The sequence below is a fragment of the Oryctolagus cuniculus genome, chromosome 9 (genome assembly GCF_964237555.1).
Source record: "Oryctolagus cuniculus chromosome 9, mOryCun1.1, whole genome shotgun sequence".
NCBI lineage: Eukaryota > Metazoa > Chordata > Mammalia > Lagomorpha > Leporidae > Oryctolagus > Oryctolagus cuniculus.
This window is the reverse complement of record NC_091440.1, coordinates 74728498-74756445: the sequence shown is the minus strand read 5'-3', so window position 1 is coordinate 74756445 and position 27948 is coordinate 74728498. Positions and strand designations below refer to the sequence as shown.

General features: G+C 37.8%; 1 protein-coding gene across 1 annotated transcript in view; it reads left to right on the top strand.

Annotated features, from left to right (window-relative positions):
• The window catches only part of FREM2 (FRAS1 related extracellular matrix 2), a 219466-nt gene that overhangs the window by 78703 nt on the left and 112815 nt on the right, over positions 1-27948 (top strand). Inside the window, exons 3-5 of the mRNA XM_017350619.3 lie at positions 6060-6206; positions 11904-12134; positions 27570-27695. Coding sequence (XP_017206108.3) covers positions 6060-6206; positions 11904-12134; positions 27570-27695 — 504 coding nt within the window. The remainder of the gene's footprint in view (positions 1-6059; positions 6207-11903; positions 12135-27569; positions 27696-27948) is intronic.

Sequence of the window (27948 nt, the reverse complement as noted above, 5' to 3'; positions counted from 1 at the left end):
GGGAGAATGAAATAAATATTTAGTAAATGCCCTGAGCTCCTACCAAACTGAATTCTTTGAAGTTCTCTTACAGGATTTCTTATCTCTTTTCTCATACTTAATCTTCCAGGAATTCCTTCCTTCCTTCTCTCTGAATGTCCACATACCACCCTGTACTTAAGGCCCCATTTAAATGCTATCTCTTCCATGAATTTGTCTTTGATCCCTCAGGTTAAAGTAATCCCTCACTCTTGTGAACTCGACAGCTCATTATCAGTGTGTCTCTCATAGCACTTTCCAGTCTCTAGTTTGTGCACATTATCTGTGTGCATGTGCCATCTCCCTTTAGCCAACTCCTGGGGGCCAGTAGAGCCAACTTGGCCTCAGCTTTGCACCAGGTGGTTTTCAATAAACAGTGAAATCAACCTGACTTTAACAGCCAGAGGACAGGATTCCACTAGTTTGCAGAGATTCTCCTATGGAAGATTCTAAGGCAATGACAAGTTTAAGAAAAGATCATCTTATCATGGAAATGGCAATGAAATAAGTATCTTATTTTTAGTTGTAGTTTTTACCATAAATACTAACCTTGATCCTAATGGTAATTGTAAGTTGCTAATCACTATCCTTATTCACTAAGAGGACAAAATTTCTTAAAGATCAAATTATCGAATGTCCCAAATAAATCAGGAACTATTATCTTAGTCTTTCCTATCCCTGTTGTTGATTTAAAGACCATATCCAGTTTTTCTTTTCCCTTTGAAGGGTAAACGTTTTATTTTTGAGGAACATCTTACTGGACATTTTCAAAGAGAGTCACATAAGAAAACAAAATTGTTATCTTTCCCTCATCCTAGAAATAAATATGGGGCAAAAACTTTTCTTTTTAAATCACAATCCTTGGAAGTTTCAATTTGCAGGTCAGTTCCCAGGCTGAACTTCATTCTGAGCAAATTAAATTTTACAAGCTAGAGAATATGAAGAATCGTGTCTACTGGTATCAAATTGTTGTCAAAGAATAAATGTGTCATCAAAGCTAAAGGGACATCCCCCTTTGTGAAGCACAAGTCAAAGCTGTGACATGAGTTTCACATTGTTGAAGAAGTGTGCTTTGTCTTTTGAGAAATCAGTCAGCCCTGTGCTTTTAGGGAGGGCTAATTGGAATTGGGATTCTTTGTTATCCTAAAAAAAAAAAAAAAAAAAAAAAAACTGTAGAATTAGAATTGAAAAAGAAAATGAAGAAGCTTAAAAGCCAGCTGGAAAAGTTCAAAAGAGGTCTTTTCATCAAAACCTTAATGGCTTTAGTGTCAGGTCATGGGGACAAAGCACTTAGGAGTGTCCTTATCAGCTGTCTGGCACCTGCTGTGTGGATTTATGGCACAAGTTATGGACTTTCATTTGTTTCCAATGAGACATTGAGAATAGCTGCTCAGGCACCATACATGACAGAATCTGTTTTAGAAAAGCAACAAATCTCATTTAACTAAAGATGTCTGAGGTTCGTAAGTTGTTAAATTACTGAATGTTAAAGTTTAGTTTTTGTGAAAATATCAACAGTGTTCCCATTTATTGAGGTTTTCAGTGGAATTTACGTGGTGTGGAATAAATCAGTAAGTCAGGTGTCTTTCCATTCTTAGATAAACTACAGAGTTCAGTGGTGCCAGGTGACAGTTTTAATAAAAGGAATTACAATAAACTACAGCTTAGTGGCTCAAATCCCTACATCACTCCTGCATAATAAATGAGTACCTGAGATTTTACAAGTTCTGAAACTCAATAGGATTCAGAAGAATTATGTGTATTTAATTGTATTCAGAGTTAAGCATTCTAGACTTAACTTCCTGTTCTCTAATTAAATATCTACTTGGAAGTCCCAGTTTTTGAGTGAATCCTAAGTTTCAATAACCTGGGCCATCTCACTATGTTATAAAACAGTTTCTTGATATTGTTTCTGAATTTTATTTCGAATGAAACCTCATAGTAGTGGGTAGACATGGTTAACACCAGTAAACTTGGTCCCTGGGTGTCATTCAAGACCTCTGATTAGCCAGTAACCTGGCAACTTCTTTTCTGGAACCCTCATCCTCCTAGAAAATAAGCACCGATCTGTAAGCAGAGGTGAAATTAGCTTTCCCCAAAGCCAGACATGTACTTCATAATGGAGCAGAAAGATGAGATATCCTTTTAGTTATGAAGAACCCTTAGAGGTGTCATTTAGGTAAATACAAATTCCAAAAATTCACATTTGTAGAAAATCACTTGAAATCTTGATTCAGTGGGCAAGTATACAGGGTGTTTTAGAAAGGGTGTCATTAAAAACAATTATTTTTTTAAGTAAAAAGATGCAGTTTTGAAAGAGATAGGTGACATTTACTCAGGAAATCTATATTGCCCAACAAATGGCCTACTGAACTCCTTTCAACCAAAACATTCAAGTTTCTAATTCATTTAGTACGCATTGTTCTAATCATAAGCAAAACGAACTCCCTGCTCTCCTGTGTCATATGTCAAGTGGGGGAGACAGAAAATGAGCAAACAAGAGTTGCTATTTATAGGAGATGAACTTGTAGAAAGTGCTGTGGAGAAAAGTAACCAGAATAAAGAGGCTCAGGAGGACTGGGGTTTTCATTCAGGCTTGCTGTTATAAAGAGTAGAGAGAACCACTCTCAGACTCAATATTCTTAATGCAATATTTTGAAAAAATAATGTTTTCTGGGCTATTTCAGACAATACCTTCAAAATTGAAAATTTAGAAAAATGGAGATTGCTTGAAAGAGTACAAGTAAATGTGCTCTGGTGGCAAAGTCCTTGCAAAAGCTCTATCTTTACCGAAAGCAATGAGAAGCAGATGTGTCTGAATCTCTTTCTGGAAAACTAAGCAGTGGAATACGGAGCTGCAGGTGGGAGGAAGTACAAGGAATGGTTTGGGACTGCGTGACAAGAACTATGGAGTAACAGTCAAGCTTGCTTGGGACCACGTTCAAAATGGGACACACATGTGGCATGATGTTGTTTCAATGTAAATAATCATTTAGAAATCAGAGCTGATTTTTGTATTAATGTGATTAGTTAGATATTATTCTATTATTTATTTCCTATTATTTTGTAGATGTGCCAGTAATAGAATATAAATACAAGAATTGTTAAAATTTTTAAAGACAATAAGACTGAGGGTTGACAGTAATAGAAAAAGAGATAATCTCAATTTCTGATTTAAATTAGTGCAATTTAGTACAATTGGCAAATTAGTACAAGTAAACTGCATGACATGCACAATTATACAGATTGAGCAGTGATAAGTGAACAGCTGTAGAATCACAAAGAAATGGGAGACCTCAGGGAGCTGCAGGAAGCTTCCCCAGAGGAGAAAGTGAGCCTTAGGAAGTGTAAAGTGCAAGCAAAAGAACCACAGGGGTCGTCCTTTCAGGCAAGAGGACAACGGGTGACAGGTGCAATAAGTGCTCTGAAGCTGCTAGAATCTTGGCTTGACTTCCATGTGGGGCAGATTAGGGAGCAATGGAAATCATCAGGGTGGATCGGCATAAACCCGAAATCTGCAGGTTGGCTTGCTGTAGGCAACAGCTGCAAGGAAACTGTGCAAAGGAGCCCAAGAAAATCCACAGCAGATGAAGAGTGGCCCGGAAGTGGACATGCAGGGTGGATTTGAGTTGGTGTGGTGTGCCAGGGCAGAGTGAGCTGGCATCTGTTGAATGATGCAGGCTATGGACCGACATAAGCTATGGCTATCTCACTTGATACCCCAGTCATAGGCGATAACTACATCACTCTTCCTTTGATTCTCCAGAAGAGGAGGCAAAGGTCCAGGGAAGCAGCCTTCTCCAGCAGACAGCTGCTAAAAAGTGAAGCTGGTCTGAGGAGCCTCCCAGCCATGAGCTCTCCTCTCCAGAGCAGGGAGCACCCAGGCCAGCAGATGTGAGGCTTAACAAGTCATAAGGACAAAATCTGCAATGAGTTCCTTTCTTTAAATGGCACAAAATTACTGCTCTGCAATCCTTTATATTTTATGTCTGATAATCAAAAAACTGAAAAGTCCATAATCCCATCCATTTGAAACAGAAGGCAGCTTCACAGTGGGCTGCCTCGTTTTATGCGGCTGTGTTACAGCAGCGGTCCATTGTCTCTGTGTTTCTAAGTGGTTTAGGTGTTTGAATGAGAACTTCATATCCCTTGTCTTGTGGTTGAATAACATCTATTGATATAATAAATATCAATAAATAGTTCTGTAGGTTTGGGGTATTATAGAAAATGCTCCAATGAATAGTTCTTTACAAATGTATTTTTGCTTCTACCCAATTTACAACATCACGTGTTAGGAACACTTACTTTTTTGCCTCTTGCACACATTGCCTTACAGCTGTCTAAGAAACATGTTAATTTACAAGTCAATAATAAACAAGAAAACCAATTTCCTTAAATAATCTCACCTGTACTGGGTGTTGTCTTTCATTGTTAATATGTGTCAACTGAGAATTCAAAATCCTTGTAATTTTTATTTTAAAAAATGCAGGAAAATTAAATGTATTTTTGTGTGTTTATTCACTCACATTTCCTCTTGTGTCAACTTTTTTGCTCTTGATCTAATAAAGTATTAATATTTTCTTGTCTCATTTTTTTTTCTCAGAGAAGAAACTAGAATTAAAATTGTGCCTCTAGCTGTACTTATTATTCAGACTTTTTCCTACTGTTTTCCAGAAAGACTTGCAAGGAATTACTGATGCCTTTGAAATAATTGATGTAGATCAAAAGAAGCAGAGGGGACAGTGCAGAGTTCAGCTGATAACCACTTCTTTCATTTTCCTGGCATAGTTGCTTTAACTAGAGATCACACATTTCTCCGGATGGACAACCAGTTCCATTTTGGTGGGAAGGTGGGAGGAGAAAACCTTATCTGCAGAGTAGAGTGGAAATCAATGGAAAAAAGGAGTTGTTTGCTCTAAGGAATGGAGGTGGAATCTAATAGGGAAGGGAGGCGGAGAGGGGATATTTGTTTTTCCTTAAGTGGTTATAATTAAAGCCTTCCCCCAAATTGCTCCGTGAACCAGAAAAAGGTATTTGTGAAACTGTGTGTCTTTAAGAAACCTCGCAAGAGACCTGCAGCCCTCTTTATGGAAACACTTGCTCTCTTGCGGCACCTTGTGGTTAGTGTGACATCCTGCAGCTTGAATACTAGCTTTACAACAATGTTCCTTGCAGCTCAATTCACAATAGCTAAGATATGGAATCAATCCAGATATCCATCAGCTGAAGACAAGATAAAGAAATTATGGTATATATACACTACGGAGTACTACTTAGCAATAAAAAAATTAAATCCTGTCTTTTGCAACAAAATGGATGCAACTGGAAACCATTATACTTAGTAAATAAGCCAGTCCCAAAAAGACAAATACCGTATGTTTTACCTGATCTGGGGTAACTAATAGAGTACCTAAAAGGTAATGTATTGGAGTGAAATTGAAATTTTGAGATTTGATGATTGTTTATAGCCCTTGTCTCTACTCTTGAGGAACATTTTTTTTTTCTTCCTACCCTTTGTTGAACTCTTTACTTACTTTAGGATTAATCTTATGAGTATAAAGTAAAAAAAAAATAGATCTTTGTAAAAATTAACAGTGAGAATGGGAGAGAGAGGAGGAAGAAGAGTGGTAGCGTGGGTGGGAAAGAGGGTAGGGTAAGAAGCATCACTATGCCCCTAAATCTGTATATATGAAATACATGAAACTTGTATACCTTAACTAAAACTTTTTGAAAAAAATAAAACTACATTGCTTGGGGTAGTTGTGTGCTTCTTCCAAACTCTTTCTCAGTTCACTTCCTAAAGCAAGGGGGAAGCAATTCCTTCCTTGAGCGAGAAGTATGTACAGAATTTTGCCAGCTACTATATGTCTGTGTAACAGTCACAATAGAGTGAGCTGTATCACTGTAGACATGTGCTTGAGTTGCGTAGCAAACCAAGTTGCTGTACTGATTGTTAATATTACATCATTAAAGTAGTCTATGGAATTTGGAAGGTCATTCATTCTAAAAGGCATGGACTTAGGTCTTCATTTGTTTTCCAGGGGGAAACAAGTTAACCAACCAGCATTTCCGTCTGAACTGGGCATGGATCTCATTTGAAAAAGAATATTACCTGATCAATGAGGACTCCAAATTTTTAGATGTTGTTCTTAAACGCAGAGGTTACTTGGGAGAAACATCGTTTATAAGTAAGTTTAACTTTCACTTCTGTCTCAAAATCTTTTTTTTTTTTTTCCAGCCACGGTTTTTAATTTCTTTATGGGGATTAAAATACCAGCTGAGTTCACTGGTTTAGTTCTAGAAGCTCAGGGAGATGTTGACGTTTAAAAGTTCTTTAAGTGCTAAAGAAACAGGCTGAGAGATTCATGTAAGGCTACAGGCCTCTGTGGCCTTCTATCTAAGAGTGATCTCTAATATAAGATGACTTTACAGAATTGTGACAGTAATTATTCAAACATGAAAACATAAAAACAAATGTCATTAGATCTTAGAATAAATTTAGGGGATCTGTAATTTATCTGTAAGATAAAAATCTGTGGAAACATCAGTGTGAAACTTCTTTAATCAAACAGGAAAAGGCTATTCAGCAATTTATTGGACATTAAAGTATAATTTACTATCTACTTGTCAAATTTCAATATTGGCTCACTAAGTTTCAGAAATGCCAATTCAATGCAAGATACATGTTGTAACTTTTGCTTGTAACCAATAGTGTTAAATACTAATCATTTTCTTTTGCTTTACCTCTTTTAAATAAAACTGACTCTAAATCAAACAGATAAACCTTTCTTTACTCCATTCAAGTTCATACTTCATATAAGCATACATAGAGAAAAGCAGTAATCTAATTGGCACAAAATATTTGAAATTAAGGAGAAAAATAAAAGCACTCAATTATATTATTTTCAGTGCCATATGTTTTACAATTGGGCCGGTAGAATTTGCATGGAATGAAACAGATTCCATTGTATGAGATTATCAATTCAGTTAGACATCTAGGAAAACATTGGCAAAAGAAAAAATAACCCTGTCTGTCTTCAAAATGATGAGCTCTTTGATATCGTACTGGTCCATGAACTTCAAAAGCCTGAAATAGTAGATTCCTACCAACACACACACACACACACACACACACACACTACACTCACACTCAATACCTTTCTCAGGCCACAACCCCTGCAATTTTCCCTGATACATTTGGATTCTGGAAATGAATTGCCTCTTTAAAAAAAAAAAAAAAACACTTTTTTTATTTATAAGAGTGTTGTTCGCACTATGCTCTGTCAATCCCTTCAGCTCCTCTGGCTCCAGGAGCTTAGTTCACCTGTGGATCCACTTTGCATACCTGTGAGGCTGCTTCCTGCTCTGTGTGGGCAGCCAGGTGGCCTCCACTCACTCTGCATTTAACCTGCTGGGGCTGGGGTGGAGAGAATGCTCTTACAGCTCTCAGATATAGGCTCTTTCTCCACACAAGACTCTGCAGAGTCTGTCTGTCGTATTGATGCGAGCTCAGGCTTGACTCTTCTTTGTGCTTGAAAATACAGAAAAAAAAAAAAAAAAAAAAAAACAGTGACAAAAAAGTAGAAACAATTGTTAAAGATGTTTTCGTCTATTTGTATTTTATTCTCTTAAGGAGTATATGTCAATGCTTATACTCAACTAGTCTGTGATTAGCACTGGGAAACTTAATAGGTAACAAAGTTTGTTTTTTTTTTTTTTAATTGTCTTTTCAGATGTTTCTCTCTGTTTCCTTTTTTATTTCCTGAGCTGAAATGTCAAACAAGAGCTCTTTTTCCTGAAGGGCATTTTTTCACCAAACTGCTATTTTCTCCGAATGTGGAGACTAGCAGCAATTCTGTAAAGGCTCTACAGCTTTGCCTGGCTAACTTCACATGGTTACTTAGTAACCTGGGGCAGAGACAATTGGAAAGGCTTCAGTGTGTGGCCCACATCTGTCCCACACTGAAGATGGTGAGAGAATTCCCATTAGGATTTGGCATGGAAGTCCGATGAAAGTGAAGAGTAGCCTCAGAGAAGTTCCACAATGAATACATTTCATCTAACTGCACCCTTACAAACTCCTCTTTCATTTGCAATCTTTTATAACAAGATATTTTACATCATATCTGAGGACAACATCACTTACACTGAAAGGCATATCACTTGACCACAGTTAGTAAATCATGAGTTACATGAAATTTACATATTTCCCAAAGATATTCATTTTACAACCGTTATAACCTGCTGGTAAACTTACACAAATATTTGTATTTCACAAAAGTATTTGCGTTGCAAAGATCTTATTGCTACTGGTTATTAAACATTTCTATTAAAGGCAAAACACTTCATTAAGCACCATAAGCACTTTTCCTATCTCTTTTACTCCTTACAACCACCATTCTTCACTTAAATGATGCTATTTCCTAAAGAACTTGTGTGACAAGTACTGTGTTGAGTAATGGACTATGGAGTAACAGTGGCAGCTAACATTTACTGAGTATTTACTATATGCCAAACCTAGTTACCAATAACCCACATAGGTCAACTCCAGGAGAAGGGCGCATTATATTCCCGATCTTACAGGTAAGAATACAGGGACGTTATATGTCCAAAGCTGCATAGCCAGAACAGACCTTTAGCTTAGTAGTTAAGTTGCCAATTAAGACACCCATATCGCACCTAGGAGCACCAGCTCCAACTACTGACTCCCGATTCTTACTAATGCAGACCCAGGAAGACAGCGGTGATGTGTCACATAATCGAGTTTCTGCCACCCAAGTGGGAAACCTGGCTGGAGTCCCTGGCTCTCAACTTCAGCTCACTCTGTTCCAAGCTATTACAGGCATTTGGGGTATGAACCAGCAGATGGGAGTACTCTCTCTGTCTTTCTCACTCTTGCTTTTTTGCACTCTCTCTCTCATTATATATAATGCTATCTGTGTGTGTGTCTGCCTCTCAAATAAATAAATCTTTTCAAAAATATATTAAAAGTTACACCGCCAGTAGGGAGCAGAGCAGAAATTTGGATTTAGCAACTACACCCTTAACCGATGATGCACAGTTCTTAAATCTTCATCAACTGAGAGTAGTTAACAACTTGTTTACAATGCCATAGCTGTTGTATGGCCAAATGAGTATGGAATCCATTATCTCATTCCAGGGATATTGTCCATTTCTAGTTCACATTTCACAGGGACTCTCTTGTAAGATCTGCCAAAAAATTATGGGTGCTTTTAGCAGCAACCTTTGATATTTGTTATTGCAACTTATTGTTCACAGGTTGGGTGAGTTGACTGTCATGTTGTAAGGATGACTGGTTGGAATGAGTGGACATTCCCTGTTTTATACTGCTTCTATTTTATTCTTAACTGCCTTTTGCATTTCCGTTAAAATAATGAATTGCTGATGAAAGAAAGCAAAACAAAACAGAAAGGCAGGCAGTAGCTATCAGAGAGAGGCAGACTAACAGATTTCTTGCCTCTGGGGATAGCTGGATCAGTGAGCAGCATGTGTTCTGGAACCTTTCATCATCACCTGGCAGTGAATTGTGGTGGATCCAAGAGGTGTTGACAACCACTCTGGGTGCATTAGGAACCGGAGCACTAACAGGAAGTCTGCAACATTCAAGAAGTGCTGTGCTGTAATTCTTGTTCCCACTTTTCTCTTGCCATTCAATAAATCATGTTTTACCTCCTATTGAAAAATACAAATTCAATGCAATATTTATACATATCAGTTATTTTTCTGAGATAAATATGAAATAATCTCAATGCAACCTTTATCTTCACCCTCATTTAAAGATTTAACAGCTGGTGATATATATTCAAATGAAGAATATTCACATTAATGTTGTATGTAAGCAGTATGAGGGCTAGGGGTTTTGCCTTGTTGTTAGATACAGACCCAGAATGTAGGGTAGAGCTTCACACATGGTCAGTACTTGGTGAATTTCTGTGGGATTAATGCCCAATTGGTATAGTTTCATTTCTACTTTAAGGAACAAAAGGAGTTTTCCAAAACTATGATAACTTCCTCAATGAAGTGAAAAAATACTACAAATAATTTATTTTAATACTTACAAAATCTAGCAGTTGTAAGGCTTTACTTCAGCCTCTTTAAAATCTGTCTTTCCTACCAACTTCTCTGAAAATACCAATTTGAGAATTATTCTGTTAATGTGACTTAAAAAGTTTTGGTTCAGTACTTAAGGATATACAGGTATGAGTGCTATTACAGTTTTATCATTCTTTTATAACATTGAGTTTGTTTCCTGCTTTTTGGATAATTTGAGGGTACTTCAAAAAATTTTATGAAAAATGGAATTTTAAGTTTATTTTGGTAGAAAAAAATATTGAAATCCATGGTTATTAAGGGCATTTGAAAAGTTAATGAGAAGCACATGGATTTCAAATTTATTTTTCTATCAAAATAAACTTTCAATTCCATTTTTCCATGAACTTTTTGAAGTCCACTGATATAGCGTGTAGTTTGAGTACCTGCATAGTAATGATAAAGATCTTGAGATGTGGTTAGAGACTCAGACTCTCCAACCTCCCCAGCTCACTGAAAAAGACCTTGAGTAAGTCATCAGGGTAAGCTGTGTCTACCGCTCAGAGTAACCATGTAAGTTTAGCTCTCCAATTCTTTCTCATGCTTTTGTGGAGTTCTGGGGTGTTCCACAAAGAAAATTTGGCAATGAACATATTGACAAACACAGATTTAGATTCCCTGAAGGAATATAGTTCCATTAAATGTTTAGAGAATACTATCATATTTATTAATTCTTCTTGGCTAATTGTGACTTAGATTATCAAAGTTCTCTGAGTCAGTCCCTTATTGGCCTATATTTTCTAATTAGATGATTTCTCTTATAATTTTATGGTATGCAGCAAAGCATGTAAAAGTAAATGTGAGGGGGCTGGCACCGTGGCTCACTTGGTTAGTCCTCCGCCGGCATCCCATATGGGCACCGGGTTCTAGTCCCGGTTGCTTCTCTTCCAGTCCAGCTCTCTGCTGTGGCCCAGGAGGGCAGTGGAAAATGGCCCAAGTGCTTGGGCCCCTACACCAACATGGGAGACCTGGAAGAAGCACCTGGCTCCTGGCTGCAGATTGGCACAGCTCCGGCCATTGCAGCCATTTGGGTAGTGAACCAATGGAAGGAAGACCTTTCTCTCTCTCTCTCTCTCACTGTCTATAACTCTACCTGTCAAATAAATAAAAAAAGTAAATGTGAGGAGCCTTAAGACTGTATGAACTTGTAGAAGGAAGGATATTGTACAATATGAATATAAACTTGCTTGTTTTACAACACATTCTAACAAAAATTAGCCCAAAGAACATACAGCAAAACCATAATTGGGGCAAGAGTAGAAACTATTGAACTGCAGTAGAACACTTTTCATCATCACACCCATTCTCAGTTATTCACTTCACGGAATCAAAACAGGGTTCACTTTTCTTTCCAGGATGAAATGACACATAAAAAGTTATTAAGGAAGGGAGTGTCTAAGCCAGCAGTTGAGATGTCCACATCTTACATCAGAGTACCTATGTTTAATTCCCAGCTTTAGCTCCTGACTACAGCTTCCTACTAATGCAGATACTGGAGACAGTGATGATGGCTCAAATCATTGGTTTCCCACCAACCACATAGAAGACCTAGCTTGTGTTCCTGGCTCCCAGCTTTGGCCCCAGCCTAGCCCCAGCCATTGTAGACATTTGGGGAGTGAACCAGGGGATGAGAGAGCTTGCTCTCACATGCTCACTTCCTCTCTCTCTCTTTCTCTCTCTCTCTCTCTGTTTCTCAAATATATATTTTTAAGTTTCATAAGGAAGTTGTTAATCCAATGAAAATGGAACTAAGAAAATGATATGTTTCTTTCAAGGCATTGGCACAAGAGATGGGACTGCAGAAAAAGACAAGGACTTCAAGGGCAAAGCACAGAAACAAGTGCAGTTCAACCCAGGCCAGACAAGAGCCACCTGGCGAGTGCGCATTGTGGGTGATGGAGAGCATGAGCAGTCTGAGACCTTCCAGGTGGTTCTCTCGGAGCCCGTGCTGGCTGCTCTTGAATTCCCTGCAGCCACCACAGTGGAGATCATTGACCCTGGAGATGGTAAGCATCACTGGCATCTTATTTATGCTTCCACAGTTGGACTTGTAGGACAAAAATACCTTACAGAGGAAGTTTTAGAACTTTCTAGATGAATGGTTTGATAGTTTTGTAAATCCTGATGGAAAAAGGAAAACTGGAAAAGAATGACAGGAAGCTATATTTTCAAAGGATTAGCAACATGTTCTTTCTGTTACAATTCTATCCTTTAGAGCCAATATTGCTTACCTGTTTTTTTTCTTTAATCAATAACTTCTTAAAGCTTTGTTAAATGTCTTAAGATATATTTTAAACAAATAGTTTAAGAATTACACCATTTTGACGTAATTTATTTTTCCATGTAACAGTTAGTTATTCAAATTTCCTTCATTATATTTATCAACCAGATTTTTTCATTGGAACATATGTTTCCAGGTTAGTTATATATTATCCAGCCCCAACACCAACTACCACCCAAATCATGCCCATTCTGTAGTTTACACAGTGTTTTGAATCAGGGCCCTTAATTTCTATTAGATTACTTTTTCTTGTCAATGCACACCCTTGGCTGGTGTTGGTAAAAGCAAGCTTTCATGCTTTTGTCTGTAATCTGACCTTTTCCCACTCCCTTGCCATACATCCACAGTCTTGGCTTGTCTCGATGTAGTTAGGGGGACAAAAGGGTTGAATGGCTTTTTGAGGGCTGGCACTTAGACAAACCTTGCAGAGACTTCTAAAGCTGTCAGAAGCCAGACGTGACTTTCTTTTAAACAACCAGTCTACTTACTTTGTCACTCAGAAAACTCTTAAATGGTCTGCAAAGATACAATCTACTGAGTACATGAAATGGAGATGCACGTGGAAACCCCTGTTAAAAGACTGAGCATAATTAAAGGGAGAGGATAAGAAGCCTGGAACTCCAACATCATTTGTTTAGCCAACATCTCTGCCTTTACTTAAATATGAAATTTAATTATGTCTTTAATTCCCATTAAGTGACAGTTAGCATGTAATTACATTTACTGTTATCTACATTATCTAGATATAAGTAATTAAACTTTGTTTTGGTCCTGAGTTTTTGGAATATGTTCAAAAAATAAAGCTTTTTCTTTTAAACATAACTATGACCACTATAATATGTTTAAACTGATCCATTAGTTACAGCTAGAAGCCATTTATTGATATTCTGTTTGCCAGTTTGTGCAATTGTTATGTGTTACTTTAAGAAATAAGACCTTAAAACTCACTTCTGCCTTCCTGTTTATAAACCCAGAGGGACACTCTCTACCTCTGATATGTCTTTTTTTAAGATGTATTTTATTTATTTGAAAGAGTTAGAGAGAGAGAGAGAGAGAGAGAGAGAGAGAGAGAAAGAAAGAAAGAAAGAAAGAAAGAAAGAAAGAAAGAAAGAAAGAAAGAAAGAAAGAAAGAAAGAAAGTTAGTTAGTTAGTTCTATCTGCTGGTGTGCTCCCCAAATGGATACAACAGCCAAAGCTGAGCTGATCCAAAGCCAGGAGCCAGGAGCTTCTTCCAGGTCTCCCACATGACTGCAGGAGACCAAGGACTTGGGCCATCTTCTACTGCTTTCCCAGGCACATTAGCAGGGAGCTGGATTGGAAGAGAAGCAGCCAGGACTCGAACTGGTGCCCATATGGGATGCTGGCACCACTGCAAGCCGGAGCTTTAACCCGCTGCACCACAGCGCCGGCCCTACCCCTGATATGTCGTAACAGAGGTATTAAAAATAAAACACACATACATAATGCTTTATATAATCTGTGCCTAGTATAGACTATATTCAAATTTCATTATAAGTTCATTTCTTAACAACGATTATCTAAGTTATCTTAGAATACCTAGATCAAGTTCAGCCCTATTCTTTCCAAGTCATGATCCTGTTTTGGTAACTGATGAGTATTCCATAATCTTAGTATGTCCCATGTCTTGTTGAAGATCATATCAAAATTATGAAACCTGGATTTGATTCCAACTCTACTATTTCTAGTTGTATGAACAAATCAACCATTTCAAAATTTTGATTATTTCTTTCTATACTCTTTCCCAATTCTTCACATATAAATACATTTGTTGTTCTCTGTTCATTCTAGGACACTTTGAGTTTTTTTTTGAACATCCATTAAAAATATATCCAGCTCATCTGTGTACTGGATACAACACTATAAATTGGCAGTGTGAAGCTAATAGAATATAATTTCTTTTATCAAAGACTATCAGAGAGGGGTAATCATCTATAAATTAGTCATTACAACGGAATGTGTTGTGGTAAGACAATGTATGAAAATAGTGTTGTAAAAGCCAGATTTTAATCAATTTTGCTGTATTTTGGAATAGGAGCTACTTTTACTTATTAGACAGCTTGTCTAAATACATGTAAAGTAATAGCTTTCCCAACACTTTACTAACCTTATTTCTGATAATGGTAATAATGGAAACTCAGAAAGCACTTACTATTCACCAGTATTATTAGCACATCATATATGTTCTTTCGTTCAGTCTCTTTTACCTCACTACCCTGTAGACATACAAGGGTATTTAAAAAATTTCATAGAAGGGACAGCATATGGTGCAGTGATTAAGACACCCATTGGAATGCCTGCATCCTATATTGATCTGCCTGGGTTCAAGATCTGGCCCTACTTCTGATTCTTGCTTCCTGCTAATGTGCTCCCTGGGATGCAGCAGATAATAGCCCAAGTACTCAGGTCTCTGCAACCTACATGGGAGACCTGGTTTCCTCCTGGTTCAGCCCCAGTTGTTCAGGGATTTGGGGAAGGAGCCGGTGACTGGAGGATACTGCCTGCCCTCCTTCTCTCTGTCTATCCTTATCTCTAGCTCTAGCTCTGTCTCAATCTCTGTCTCTATGTCTGATCTCTCTGCCTTTTAATAAAATGAAAATAAATAAATAATTTTTAAAGTTCATGGATGAATATTATTAAAAGATAAGTTCATTTTAGCGAAAAAATTGAAAACTATGCATAGTTCTCCAAATATGCATTTTCCATGAACTTTTTGAAGACCATCATAAGTACCATTTTAGAAATTTTGCTAATATTCATAGGAAACTCAGTTTGCATGTGACAAGTTTTAGAACATTAGTTCTCAAATTGTATGTCAAAAAAAACTTTTCATTTAAATCCTCTGTACACATGCAGACATACACACACAAACATATGCATATCTGTGTATACATATACATCCTAGCTTCTCCTGTGTTCATAATTATATTCTTTTCATGTTCTTTATCCACTTGTTTCTTTTAAATTATATAGTTATGCCTTAGGTAAATGTTTTAAATAATTATGTATTCTGTTTAATACATCAGTTGCATCTTACCTCATTTAAATATTTTGTTCATAACTGTGATTTGCATAACAATCTGCAAATGAGATATCTACGGCTCACAGTCTCTGCTTCCCCAATACCCTCACTAATAAGTGTGAAATGAAATATATAGATATATAAATATATATGTAGTATATATTGAATGAAGCTCTTCCTTTTCCACTGAGTTTTGCAGTCTTTTATTATTATACATACCTGCCAAAGAATATACCAAAGCATAATTAATCAAAGTACTTTGCTGCACATCAATATTCATTAATCCTGCTATGTGGAAATATTAGCAAAATAATTTCTTCCTTCTTTTCTATTGCTTTTTATCTTTCTGTATCAACCCTCAAACATGTAAGTGAATAAAACCAAGTGATCTGGGGCCAGCATTATGGTGTACTGTGTAAAGCCGCTGCCTATGACATCAGCATCCCACATGGACCTGGTCTATGTCCCAGCTGCTCCTCTTCCAGTCCAGCTCCCTGACACTGGCCTGGGAAAAGCAGCAGAAGATGGCCCAAATGTTTGCACCCCTGAAACCGATGAAGGAGACCCAAATGAAGCTCCTGTCTCCTGAATTTGGCCTGGCCCAGCCCTGGCCATTGTAGCCATCTAGGGATTTAACCTGTGGGGAGTCCTATGGATTTACTCCATCTCTCTTCCTCTCTCTCCATTTTCATCTCTCCCCCTCTATAACTCTTTCAAATAAATAAACCTTAAAAATAAAACCCACCAAGTGATCTAAGAAAATAATGATGATCATATCAGCTCTTATATCTATTATGTGCAACAAATATTTATTGAACTTCTGCTGTCTGCCAGGAATTCTGCTAAGAGCTAGGAATCATCTAATTAGGAGATCATATTCCACTAACTTGTTACAATGAACAACACCAAATGCTATGTGCTAGGATAAGAGAAAAAAACAGCCCATTGAAAGAAATATTTAACCCAGTCATAGCCCATTAAATATTATTAGAATGAAAGTCATTTTTATTAGTTTGGTTTATTTTATTTTTACTTTTATTTCTCTAAATTTATTTTTATTGGATTAACACCAAATACCTAAACATATTGTGAGAAAGTGTGATATTGTGACAAATGTAAAAACAACATAAAAAAATAAAACCAGCGATTAGCCCTTTTATTTCCTTTATGTCAACAATGGTTACCATACTGTTCTATGCAACACTAGAACCCATTACGTTCACCTGAATCCATATTGGCACTTGTTGTCCAATCTCCCCCATCCTACAACCTTTCCCAGCCTCTAAGAATCACTATTTTAGCACCATATTGATTCATATATATATATATATATATATATACATATACACATGTATCAGAGATCTCTAAAGCCTGTAAATATTTTATGTATTAATTTACATTGCAAACTTGTGATTGATATAAAGTCATTCTGATATTTCTGTGACACTAAATGCTGCCATGAGCTAGATTAAATACTTTTATTTCTGTAATCATTTCTGGTGAGATCATATGCCATTAATGCTATTTGATATTTAATAATGAACCAACCTATTATTCTAAGGAGAATTTAACATATCTTAAAACAATCCTAATATTAACAGATACAAAAAAGATAAATATTTACTCTGAGTGAACCAAACGCATTTCATGAAATAGAATTCAGATTATACTGACTATTTTATTAAATCCAAAGATTTACTCCTGCTTTTGAAATTTCACATCACTGGCAAGGCTAATATAGGGAGATACTGTGTAGCTGATATTTTGAGAGAAGTGTGCCAAAATTCAGTCTATAATTAATGAAATGACAGTAAACTACAGCTGAAGACAGAGAAATGATAAAGAATGCATGCAAGAGCTTTAACCTCAATGAAAGTCAAAACATTTTCTAATTTGTTTTACTCTATCAGTAGGAAGCATGAGTCATTGTCTTACAAGAAGTAATAAAAACCAGCCACTTGTTTTTAAAATATTATTAATGTAAAGAGGACAGATTTTATGCATTTTATAGGTTCCCAGAAGAGAACCATACTTCCTTCACTCCCCTATTCTCAACCAGTCTGCCTCTCGCCCTCTCCTCTCTTCATCAATTTTTGCAAAGACATAATTTTAATTCACTCTATGTTCCCAGGCTTAACATCAGCTAATCATAATATTCAACAAGTAAAGAAGTAGAAAGACCACAGTTAGACAGGAATATAAACATGAGTTAGAAATGACAATCATATCTGAAAGTGACCATTTTAATTCCTACACATGTTTTGTATTCTATATTAGCTGCCATATACCAGAGAAATAATATGATATGTTTCTTGTTAAGACTGGCTTATTTCACTAAGCATAATAGATTCCAGTTGCATCCATTTTGTTGCAAAAGACAGGATTTCATTCTTTTTTATGACTAGTAGTATCCCTTTGTGTGTGTGTGTGTGTGTGTGTGTGTGTATGCCAAATTTTTTTATCCAGTCATCAGTTGATGAACATCAGGGTTGATTCCATCTCTCAGTTAGTGTGAATTGAGCTACAAAAAACAGGGGAATACAAATAACTCTTTCACATGATGATTTCATTTCTTTGGAGTAAATTTCCAGGAGTAGGAAGGCTGGGCCATGTGGTAGATCTGTTTTCAGATCTGAGTAATCTCCATACTGTCTTCCATAATGGTTGTACTAGCTTTTATTCCCACCAACAGTGGATTAGGGAAACATTTCCCCCCTTTTACTCACTAGCATTTATTTCTTTTGATTTTTGAATAGCACCTATTCTAACTGTGGTGAGGTTAAACCTCATTGTAGTTTTTAGCATTTCCCTGATTGTCACTGCTCATGTTTCTGTTGGCCATTTGATTTTTATGCTTTGAATAATGCCCGTTCATGTGCTTTACTCATTTCTCAACTGGATTGTTTCTCATGTTGTTGTTGAGTTTCTTGAGCTCTTTACAGATTCTGGATATTAATCCTTTATCAGATGTGGTGCTAACAAATATTTTCTCCCATTCTGTTATATGCCTCTTCACTTTGCTAAGTGTTTCTTTGCAGTACGGAAGCTTCTTAGTTTGATGTAATCCCATTTCTCTATCTTTCTTGAATTTCCTGTGCTACTGGGGCCTTTTTTAAGAAGTCTTTGTCTATGCTAATGTCTTATAGAGTTTCCTCAATGTTTTCCTCTAATAATTTCTCTGGTATCCATTGTTACTTCTCCTTTTCCCTCCTTAATTGTAGTGATTTGAGTCTTCTCTCCCCTGACCCCGGTTTTTGTGGTTTTTTTTTTTTTTTTTTTTTTTTTTTTTGGCTGGTTGGTCCATTGGTGCATCATTTTTGTTTATTTTTTCAAAAATCAGCACTTTGTTTCATTGATATTTTATATTGTTTTGGTTTCAATGTTTTTCTTTCTTCTCTAATTTTAATTATTCCTTTACTCCTACCAATTTTGGAGTTTGTTCTGCTGTTTTTATAGCTACTTGAGATGCAATCATAATTTATTTTATTATTTCATTTTTTTATTTCTTCCATGAGCCAATCTTCATTCAGGAACATATTGTTCATTCTCTTTGTGTTTGCATATTTCCTAGTGTTTCTCAAGTTGTTAATTTCCAACTTCATATCACTGAGGTCAGAAAACACACATGGTATGATTCCAGTCTTTTTTTTTAATTTGCTTAGGCTTACTTTGTGGCTTAGCCTATGAGCTGTCGTAGAGAAAGTTCCGTACACTGATGAAAAGAATGTGTATTCTTAAACTATGGGATGAAATGTTCTGTAGATATCAGTAAGGGCGATTTGTAATAGTGTGGACTGGCACTTTTGTTTCTTTGTTGACTTTCTGTTTAGTTGATCTTTCCATTCATGAAAGTGCTGTGTTGAAGTCCGCCATTACTATTGTATTGGAGTCTATGTCTTCCTTTAGATCCATTGCCATTTGTTTTAGATAGCCAGGCACCCTGGCATTGCATGCATTTACATTTACTATTACACATACTCCTGTTGAATTGATCCCTTAATAATTACATAATACCCTTCCTTGTCTCTTTTCAATTTTTGTGTTGAAGTCTGTTTTGTTTGGTAGTAGAATGTCAGCCACGTGTTAAGAGTATGGCACATTGTTTCTGACACGAAACAATTGATAAAAAACACGGTACAAAGTAAAACTTTTGCTCACGAAAAAATCTCTGAAAATTTCTACATTCCTCAAAGAAAGACATTTAACAACATAAACAAATATTTCCCAAAGATTACCACTAACCTAGAGTTTGAATTGTACCAAAGGGTACCTTCTAGTCCTTGTGGTATCCTGCTGTGAACTTGTATGTGGTTTAGGTATATTTGCATTTGTTTCTGTTTCAAACCCTTGCCAAAATTAATCTCTGTTATTTTGTCTGTTTTAGGGGTTAAAAGTATCTTACAAATGTTTAGAGAGCTACCCAAGTTCAAACACATCAGTATCAGTGACAGATTCCACATTCAGTTCTACTTATTGGCCTAACTAAGGGCACCACAGTAGCCTGAAGATGTTCCGGAATATTCTCTGAGTTGTTTTTGAATATGCCATACTATTTAAAGGCAATAAACACTCCATGCCTTCATCCATGTGCTGTACTTTCTTTCCCTTCCTTGTTCTATTGTAGTAGATTCTTAAAAGATATCTTGTTCTATCATGTGTTTTGCAGAGTCTGAACTATTTCATGTGCATAGTGCAGTTGAGTCAGGGGGCAACATGTTCCCTTTCAAATGCAGCTGCCGTGACTTTATGTCAGAGAGCAGAAGTCATTTTTCACTAAAATGACAGCACAGTCAAAACCTAACAATAAAAACTACAGTTGCAAATCAAAGTACTCATTGCAATGTAGTCACACTAACTAATGAAGAAGGTATTCATGTTATCTTTCAAAATAAAGAATAATGAAGCCCATCTGAGATTATAAAATAATACATGTTTATTGTCAAAAAGACAAATGCACGGGTGGTATTTGGCCTAGTGGTTGACAGATCTGTATCATATATTGGAATGCCTGGGTTCAATTCCCAACTCTGCTACTGACTACAGCTTTTGCCAAGTATGGAACTTGGGAGGCAGTGATGATGATTAAAGTAATCGAGTCCCTGCCTTGCACTTGAGAGACCTAGTTTGTGTTCCTGTGCCAGTGAATGGTGTCTCTGTCTCTCTCTGTCTCTCTCTCTCTCCCCCCTTCTCCCTCTTCTTTTCAAATAAAATGAAAATCAATAACAGAGTTTTCTTAAAAGAAAATAATTGTTAAAAATTTTAAAAGACCAATGCAAGATGTTAATAATAGTGGAAAATGACAGGGAATATGGAAACTATTATTTTCTTTTTTTTGCATTTATTTTTATTTTTTTATTTTTTGACAGGCAGAGTGGACAGTGAGAGAGAGACAGAGAGAAAGGTCTTCCTTTGCCCTTGGTTCACCCTCCAATGGCCGCCGCGGCTGGCATGCTGTGGCCGGCGCACCGCGCTGATCCGATGGCAGGAGCCAGGTACTTATCCTGGTCTCCCATGGGGTGCAGGGCCCAAGGGCTTGGGCCATCCTCCACTGCACTCCCTGGCCACAGCAGAGAGCTGGCCTGGAAGAGGGGCAACCGGGACAGAATCCGGTGCCCCGACCGGGACTAGAACCCGGTGTGCTGGCGCCGCAAGGCGGAGGATTAGACTAGTGAGCTGCGGCGCCGGCAACTCTATTATTTTCTACTCATTTTCCTATAAACCAAAAGATTTCTCAGAAAGATAGAGTATTAATTTTTTAAAAAGTCATTTGTAATTCTCCCACATGGGAATAACCATAGTTAATATTGAGAGGATGGCCCTGCAGTCACTTGTCCCCTCTAAGGGTCAGTATTCACTTAGTGAGAGTCCACTATTTCTGTAATGTAGCCTTGCTTTCTCTCTCCGTGAACATCTTCACAAAGACTGCTGACATTTTGATCTAATGTGTTAAGAAAAATCGACATATTGGCCGGCGCCACAGCTCACTAGGCTAATCCTCCGCCTGCGGCGCTGGCACACCAGATTCTAGTCCCGGTCGGGCACCAGATTCTGTCCCGGTTGCCCCTCTTCCAGGCCAGCTCTGCTGTGGCCCAGGAGTGCAGTGGAGGATGGCCCAAGTGCTTGGGCCCTGCACCCGCATGGGAGACCAGGAGAAGCACCTGGCTCCTGGCTTCGGATTAGCGCGATGCACCAGCTGCAGCGTGCCGGCCGCGGCAACCATTGGAGAGTGAACCAACGGCAAAAAAGGAAGACCTTTCTCTCTGTATCTTTCTCTCTCACTGTCCACTCTGCCTGTCAAAAAAAAGAAAAATCGACATATAGATTTTTGTAAATGAAGTACTTACATTTTATCTATATACTAATATATGAATATGTGTTATACGTATAACATACCTTTACATACTTGTATAATTGTGTTAATGTTTAATATAGACTGTATAGTTGACAAAATAATTTTTGTATACATACAACTATATATAATATATATAATTTTGACAGAAATATTGGTTCTTTAAAGGAATTCTCAAAAATACTCCTTTCTAATTTGTTTGCTTTTTTCTGCCTCTCCTGTGCTTGCCATCTGCCTTAGTATTTATATCTCTGCTTTATAACCTGTGTTTGGTCTTTTAGTTTTCTATAATGCTGGTGAAGCTTCCCATTGTCCTGATAGCTTTTCACACAGCAGTAAAGCACAGCGACTGTGAACTTGGGCTCTAAGGTGAACTTTCTGGGTTCAAGTCCCAGCATCACCACCTACCAACCTCACATCCGTCTGCTTATTTAACCTCTGTTTGCCCCATGTTCTCAGAGGTAAAATGACAGTCATCATACTTCTTATCTCAAAGGTTTCTGCAAGGACAAAACTAGCCATTACACGTACAAGTATTTAGAATAGTGCTTAGCAAATAGTAATAACCTGCATATTAGCTAATCATTTTTAAGGACAGTAAAGGAATGCCACTTTTAAGAATTTTACACTTAAAGAGCTGGCCTCCTCTGGCAGTTTACATATACACTTCTATTGTGTATATAGAGTGAAGTTGAAAAACAATGTCAACCGAAAAATCTACCAAGGAAGACTTTCTTTGTCTCTGATAGCCTTTTCTAGTTTCTCCCACAGACAACACATTTCTGTGAGAAGTTAGGTCAACAGAAGACCTAAACTTGATACCAGGCCTGTTTGCCTTCATCAGATCAGTTGTCAGAATGAATTCCAGAGCTAAGGGCATGTACTGGACACCCAGTTTTCTTCTTTATTCAGAATTTAAATCTACTGGCTCTGGCAAGAGGTCCTGGCCTGTTTAATCAACCCTAAATAGTTCATAGAGTGTAGGAGAAACCAAAACTCAAGTATTCAAGGTTTAAATTTCAAAGATGTTTATTAAGTTAAAAACGTATGGATGGACCTTTTGTGAGTAACTTACAAAATAATCAACCAGCATAGTTTAGCAGTATAGAATGAATATTATGCATGATCAGCCTTGCCTGTCCTAGTCACTCTGGCTACTATAACAAAATGTCACAGACGGAGACCACTCAAACAATAGATATTCAGTGCTCACAGTTCTGAAGGCTGAGGAAACCAAGATCTCGATGCTGATAGATTCAGTATTGGTGGGGTTTACTTTCTGGTTTGTAGATGACTGCCTTCCTGCTGTATCCCTACATGGAATTTCCTTGTTGCTTGCTCACAGAGAGAAGTCTCTATCTCCCTCTTCCTATTGGGGCACTAGTCCCCTGATGAGGGATCCATGCTCATGATCTTATCTAAGACTTGTAATTTTCCAGAGCCCCCATCTTCTGATGCCATTAATTTGGGGGTTCAGGATCCAACACACAAATTCTAGGATAATGGGAATAGTCATTCTTTAACAAATCCTAATAAGCAAATCAAATTTTCCATAGTTTTCTATAATACCATGGAATACATGACTTGAAAACTTCCAAAACCTAATAACACCAAGGTGAATTTCCAAAAGCTAATGAAAATAAACTCAGGGAATATTGAATACTCCATGGCACTATGCATATTTTTTGTACTGAAGTCTTATAATTTCCATGCTGAAATTTTATATTTGGTGACATCTTCCTTCAAAATTGTAAGTACAACTCTTCCTTTACTAAACTCTATTCAAAAATAAACCTGCTTGGGTCCGGCACTGTGGCATAGCAGGTCAAACCACTGCCTGCAGTGCCAGCATCCCATATGGGTGCCAGTTTGAGTCCTGGCTGCTTCACTTCTATCCAGCTCTCTGCTGTGGCCTGGGAGGGCAGTGGAGGATGGTCCAAGTCCTTGAGTTCCTGCACCAATGTGGGGAACCCAGAGGAGGCTCCTGGATCCTGGCTTCATATTGGCCCAGCTCCAGCCATTGCAGCCATCTGGGGAGTGAACCAGCGGAGAGAAGATACCTCTCTCTCTCTCTTTCTCTCTCTCTCTCCCAATCTCTGCCTCTAGCTCTGCTGCTCTGTAACTCTGCCTTTCAAATAAATAAATACATCTCTTAAAAAAAATGCATGTATGGGTTGGACATTGTGATGCAGCAGGTGAAGATGCCCATTTATGATGCATGCATCTCCATATCAAATTGTCTGGGTTTGAGTTCTACCTAGTCCCAATTTCAGATTTCTGCTAATGTACAACCTGGGAGGCAGCAGGCAATGGCTCAACTACTTGGATCCCTACCACCAACATGGGAGCCCCATATTGAGTTCTTTTTGGCGCCTTGCTTTGGCCTGGCCCAGCACTGGCAATTATTGGCATTTGAGGAGTGAACCAGCAGATGAAAGATCTCTGTCTCTCTCTCCTTGTGCAAATAAAAGAAAAATAAATAAACCTGCAAATGCATTTCTCTAGATGCCACTTTGTTCCATTTAAAACAACTGCTTGAAGGAAATGACTGTGTTGTCCTCAGCACCTCTCCTTTCATTCTCTCTCAAGCCCACTCTACTCCACATAAACAGTTTTGATAAACGCAATCAATTTCTGGTGACTTCCCTTTGCAAAAATATATGTTTGGTCTCCCAGTTCTCAGCTTACAGGACTTGACAGCTGCTTTGAGCTATTGATCACTCCCTTTTCCCTGATGCACTATTTGCACTTGGCCTCCTGTACCCACATTCCCATGGTGGCCTCACTCTGGGACTCCCTCCTGGCCTCTTTGCTCTTTGTGACTTCTAAATGTCTGAGACAAGTCCCTGGGTCCACTTTTTATTCATCTACAATCCCTCCCTTTGTCATTTTATTGATTCATGGCTTTATGTACTGTCCAATGACTCCCAAGTGTACATTTCCATTCTGGACTTCCCCAAGGGAATCTATAATTGTGCCCACTAGCTACTTGAACATCTCAGTTGGGATATTTAAAAGGCATTTCAATTTTAATATGTCCTAAATGAACTCAAGATTTCTACTCCTGAATTTGAGTCTCCTACTGTCTTCCTTCCTCACTTTTATAATCTGCAATTTCATCTTTTCAGTTGGTCAAGACAACAAAATTCGGAGTAATCCTGGAATCTTCTGCTTCCTCTCACATACCACATCTGATCCATCAGAAAACTTCTGCCTCTTCTTTTATAATGCATCCTACTCACAACCATATTGTATCACTCTTGCTGCTGCCTCTTGGTGCAGACCACACATTAAAATGCATGTCTGGCTCACAACCCATAGCAACCCAGAAACAAAGCCGAGCCTCTATTTGCAATCAACATAAACTCAAGACTTGCTCTGATAGTGGCATCAGATCAGCTAGAGAAATCCAAATATGACCCCCTAACAAAACACATAGGATGCCCCCGTCTAGTTAGCCTGCTATGGTTTCCCACAGCACAGCCTCCAATAACAGCACACCCCAAACCTTAGTTTTTTTCTATAGTAAACACTGACATTCTTTGCCCCCCTCTAAGTCTGTCAAAACACATTGCTAAAACAAGTTCTGAATAAGTAACATCTTCTTGTTCTCATCAAATTCAGATGTCTTTATTTATTCCCACTCATATCTTAAGAGTACACACAAAGTCTTTCTCATTTACCTGATGGTTCTCTGATTTGGCTACTACCCAGGATCACCACCATTTTAGTCTCAGGTCTTTCCGTCTTCTCCTTGCCCAGTGTTCCACATTGGCTTCTTAGTAGTTCCTTGTACCTCCTTGGCACCACCTGATCTGAACCCTTCTCACTTGCTTCTCCTTTTACCTGGAATTTTCTCCTCTAGGTTACTCAAATATAGCATCTTGCTCTCGCCTTTCAATCTCAGTTCAAATGGGCCTCCATCAGAGGTGCTTGCTGTGCTTTATGTATTATAGCTTCCATATGCTCAGCCCAAGCACACTCTGTCACCCCAGCACATATCATGTGTTATCCCTAACACACTATACATTTTCTTATATATTTATTTATCTTCTTCTTTCTCCACATCCCCCAACTAGCATGAAAACTCAATAAGGCCAAGGATTTTGTTGACTTTTGTATCCCTTGTGCCTAGAACAGTGCTTGACTACTGAAGTCACCCCCTCAGTATTTCCTAAATGAAAAATGTATATTCATATTCATAGATTTTAATAGGGATATTTTAAAAATGAGTATATCTGGGTCCCAGGAAAAGACAAGTGACCCATCCAAAATGAATAATTTATGACTGTTTTATACAGGTGACAGCAACAATGTGTAACTTCCCAGGCACAGCAAAGCGCTCCATGACTAGAAAAGGTGATCAGGATCCCCACATGAAGGCCAGAAGAGTTCTAGGGAGGAGAGACTGGCTAAGCCTAGTCAGTGATCTGGGGGTGTAGTCCGTGCTGGAAATCTCAGAGTCAAGCAATAAATACCCAGTCTCTCTCTGCTCTTGCCTTCCACACTCCTTCCTGTATTCCTGTTTGGCTGACCCAACCGGAGGCCAGAGTGCAAGGGAAACACTTGATGTGTTTGCCCTTAGTCCTCTCCTGGAGCACAGAGCAGGGTGGAGTATGGTCCTCAAGAGCTATATCCGCTATTCCAGCATCTTTTATTATCATCAAAAACAGTGGGGATTACTGTTTTAAAAATAATCATAAAGCATTTTCTGTGCGGATGTGGGACTTTCCATGAAATGGACTCCCAGTCAAATACCAGAATATCTGTTTGGGTTTTTCAGTATCAAACTATTGAACTAAATGGTAGCAATTGTTTTATATAGTAACTATATTTGTTCATCTGATTAGGGCATTTCTATTACTTAGCATACCTTTCAAATAAATTAAAACTGAATCATTGAAACATAAAATATCATATAAACATAATGTTGTATGCATAATGTGGTTGCTCTTCTACCAGAGGATGAAGGACAATGCAAAAATATTCCTTACAACTGAGAAATACACTAAACAGATTTTAAGAATAGCTATTTTCAACAGTTTGCACCACTAAGTTGATCTTCTGTATATAAAGATAATTGAAAATGAATCTTGATGTAAATGGGATGGGAGAGGGAGCAGGAAAGGGGAGGGTTGTGGTTGGGAGGGAGGATATGGGGGGAAAAGCCGCTATAATCCAAAAGTTGTACTTTGGAAATTTATATTTATTAAATAAAAGTTAAAAAAAGAATAGTTATTTTAAAAAGTGTTAGTCAATGTCTGATTATATTTTTGTATCATGAATCATTCAAAAGGCACATACTTTGGGTGCAAAGAATAACAGAGTAGCCATTATAGGATCTGAATTCTAATCCTGACTTGACCTTGGCAAAGAAGTTCAACTGTGTGAGCCTGTGTTTCCTCATTGTAAAAGATGCAGTGGGACAGCCTTTCTGAGGTTATTTCTGCCTCCTCCACTCCACTAGAAGGTGTTCATCTGTGCCAGGAGAACAAGGTTTGAAGAAACAGTGTCAGCAGGACTTACTGAGGAAAAAGCGATTATTGATGATAAAAGCCATGCTTGTTTCTAGATTTGACAATTGACAGTTCCAGAGCCTCTGTATTTTATACCTACTTTTCTTTTCAGCTCTGCTCCCTCCTTCCCTTCACACTGTTATTCTAGAAGAATATGCATAATCAATCATTAGAGAATTTTAATTTGTATAGGATTGTATCAGAGATAAGAAGCTCAAACAAAAGTAACAGTGACCGTGTTTGTTTTCTCTTTAGAATCAACTGTGTTTATCCCCCACCCTGAATACTCTGTTGAAGAGAACGTTGGTGAACTGTTTATTCCCATCAGGAGAACTGGAGATGTCAGCCGGGAGTTAATGGTGATCTGTTACACACAACAAGGTAGCTTAATCTGAGACAATAAATGAATAAAATTCACCCCAAAAGATGTAAAAAAGCAAATAAGTGTCTTTAACATGTTGAGCACATAACATTTTGCTACAAGAAGCATTTATTAGATTTTTGTATAAATACAAAAAGCATTTATAAAGGAGATTTTGTTCAGTGTTACAACTTTGAGGATTTCCTGAGAGCACCTTGGACTCATGACTTCATTTCGCTACTTTGCAATCCAAAAATAGCTCAAACCCTCTTG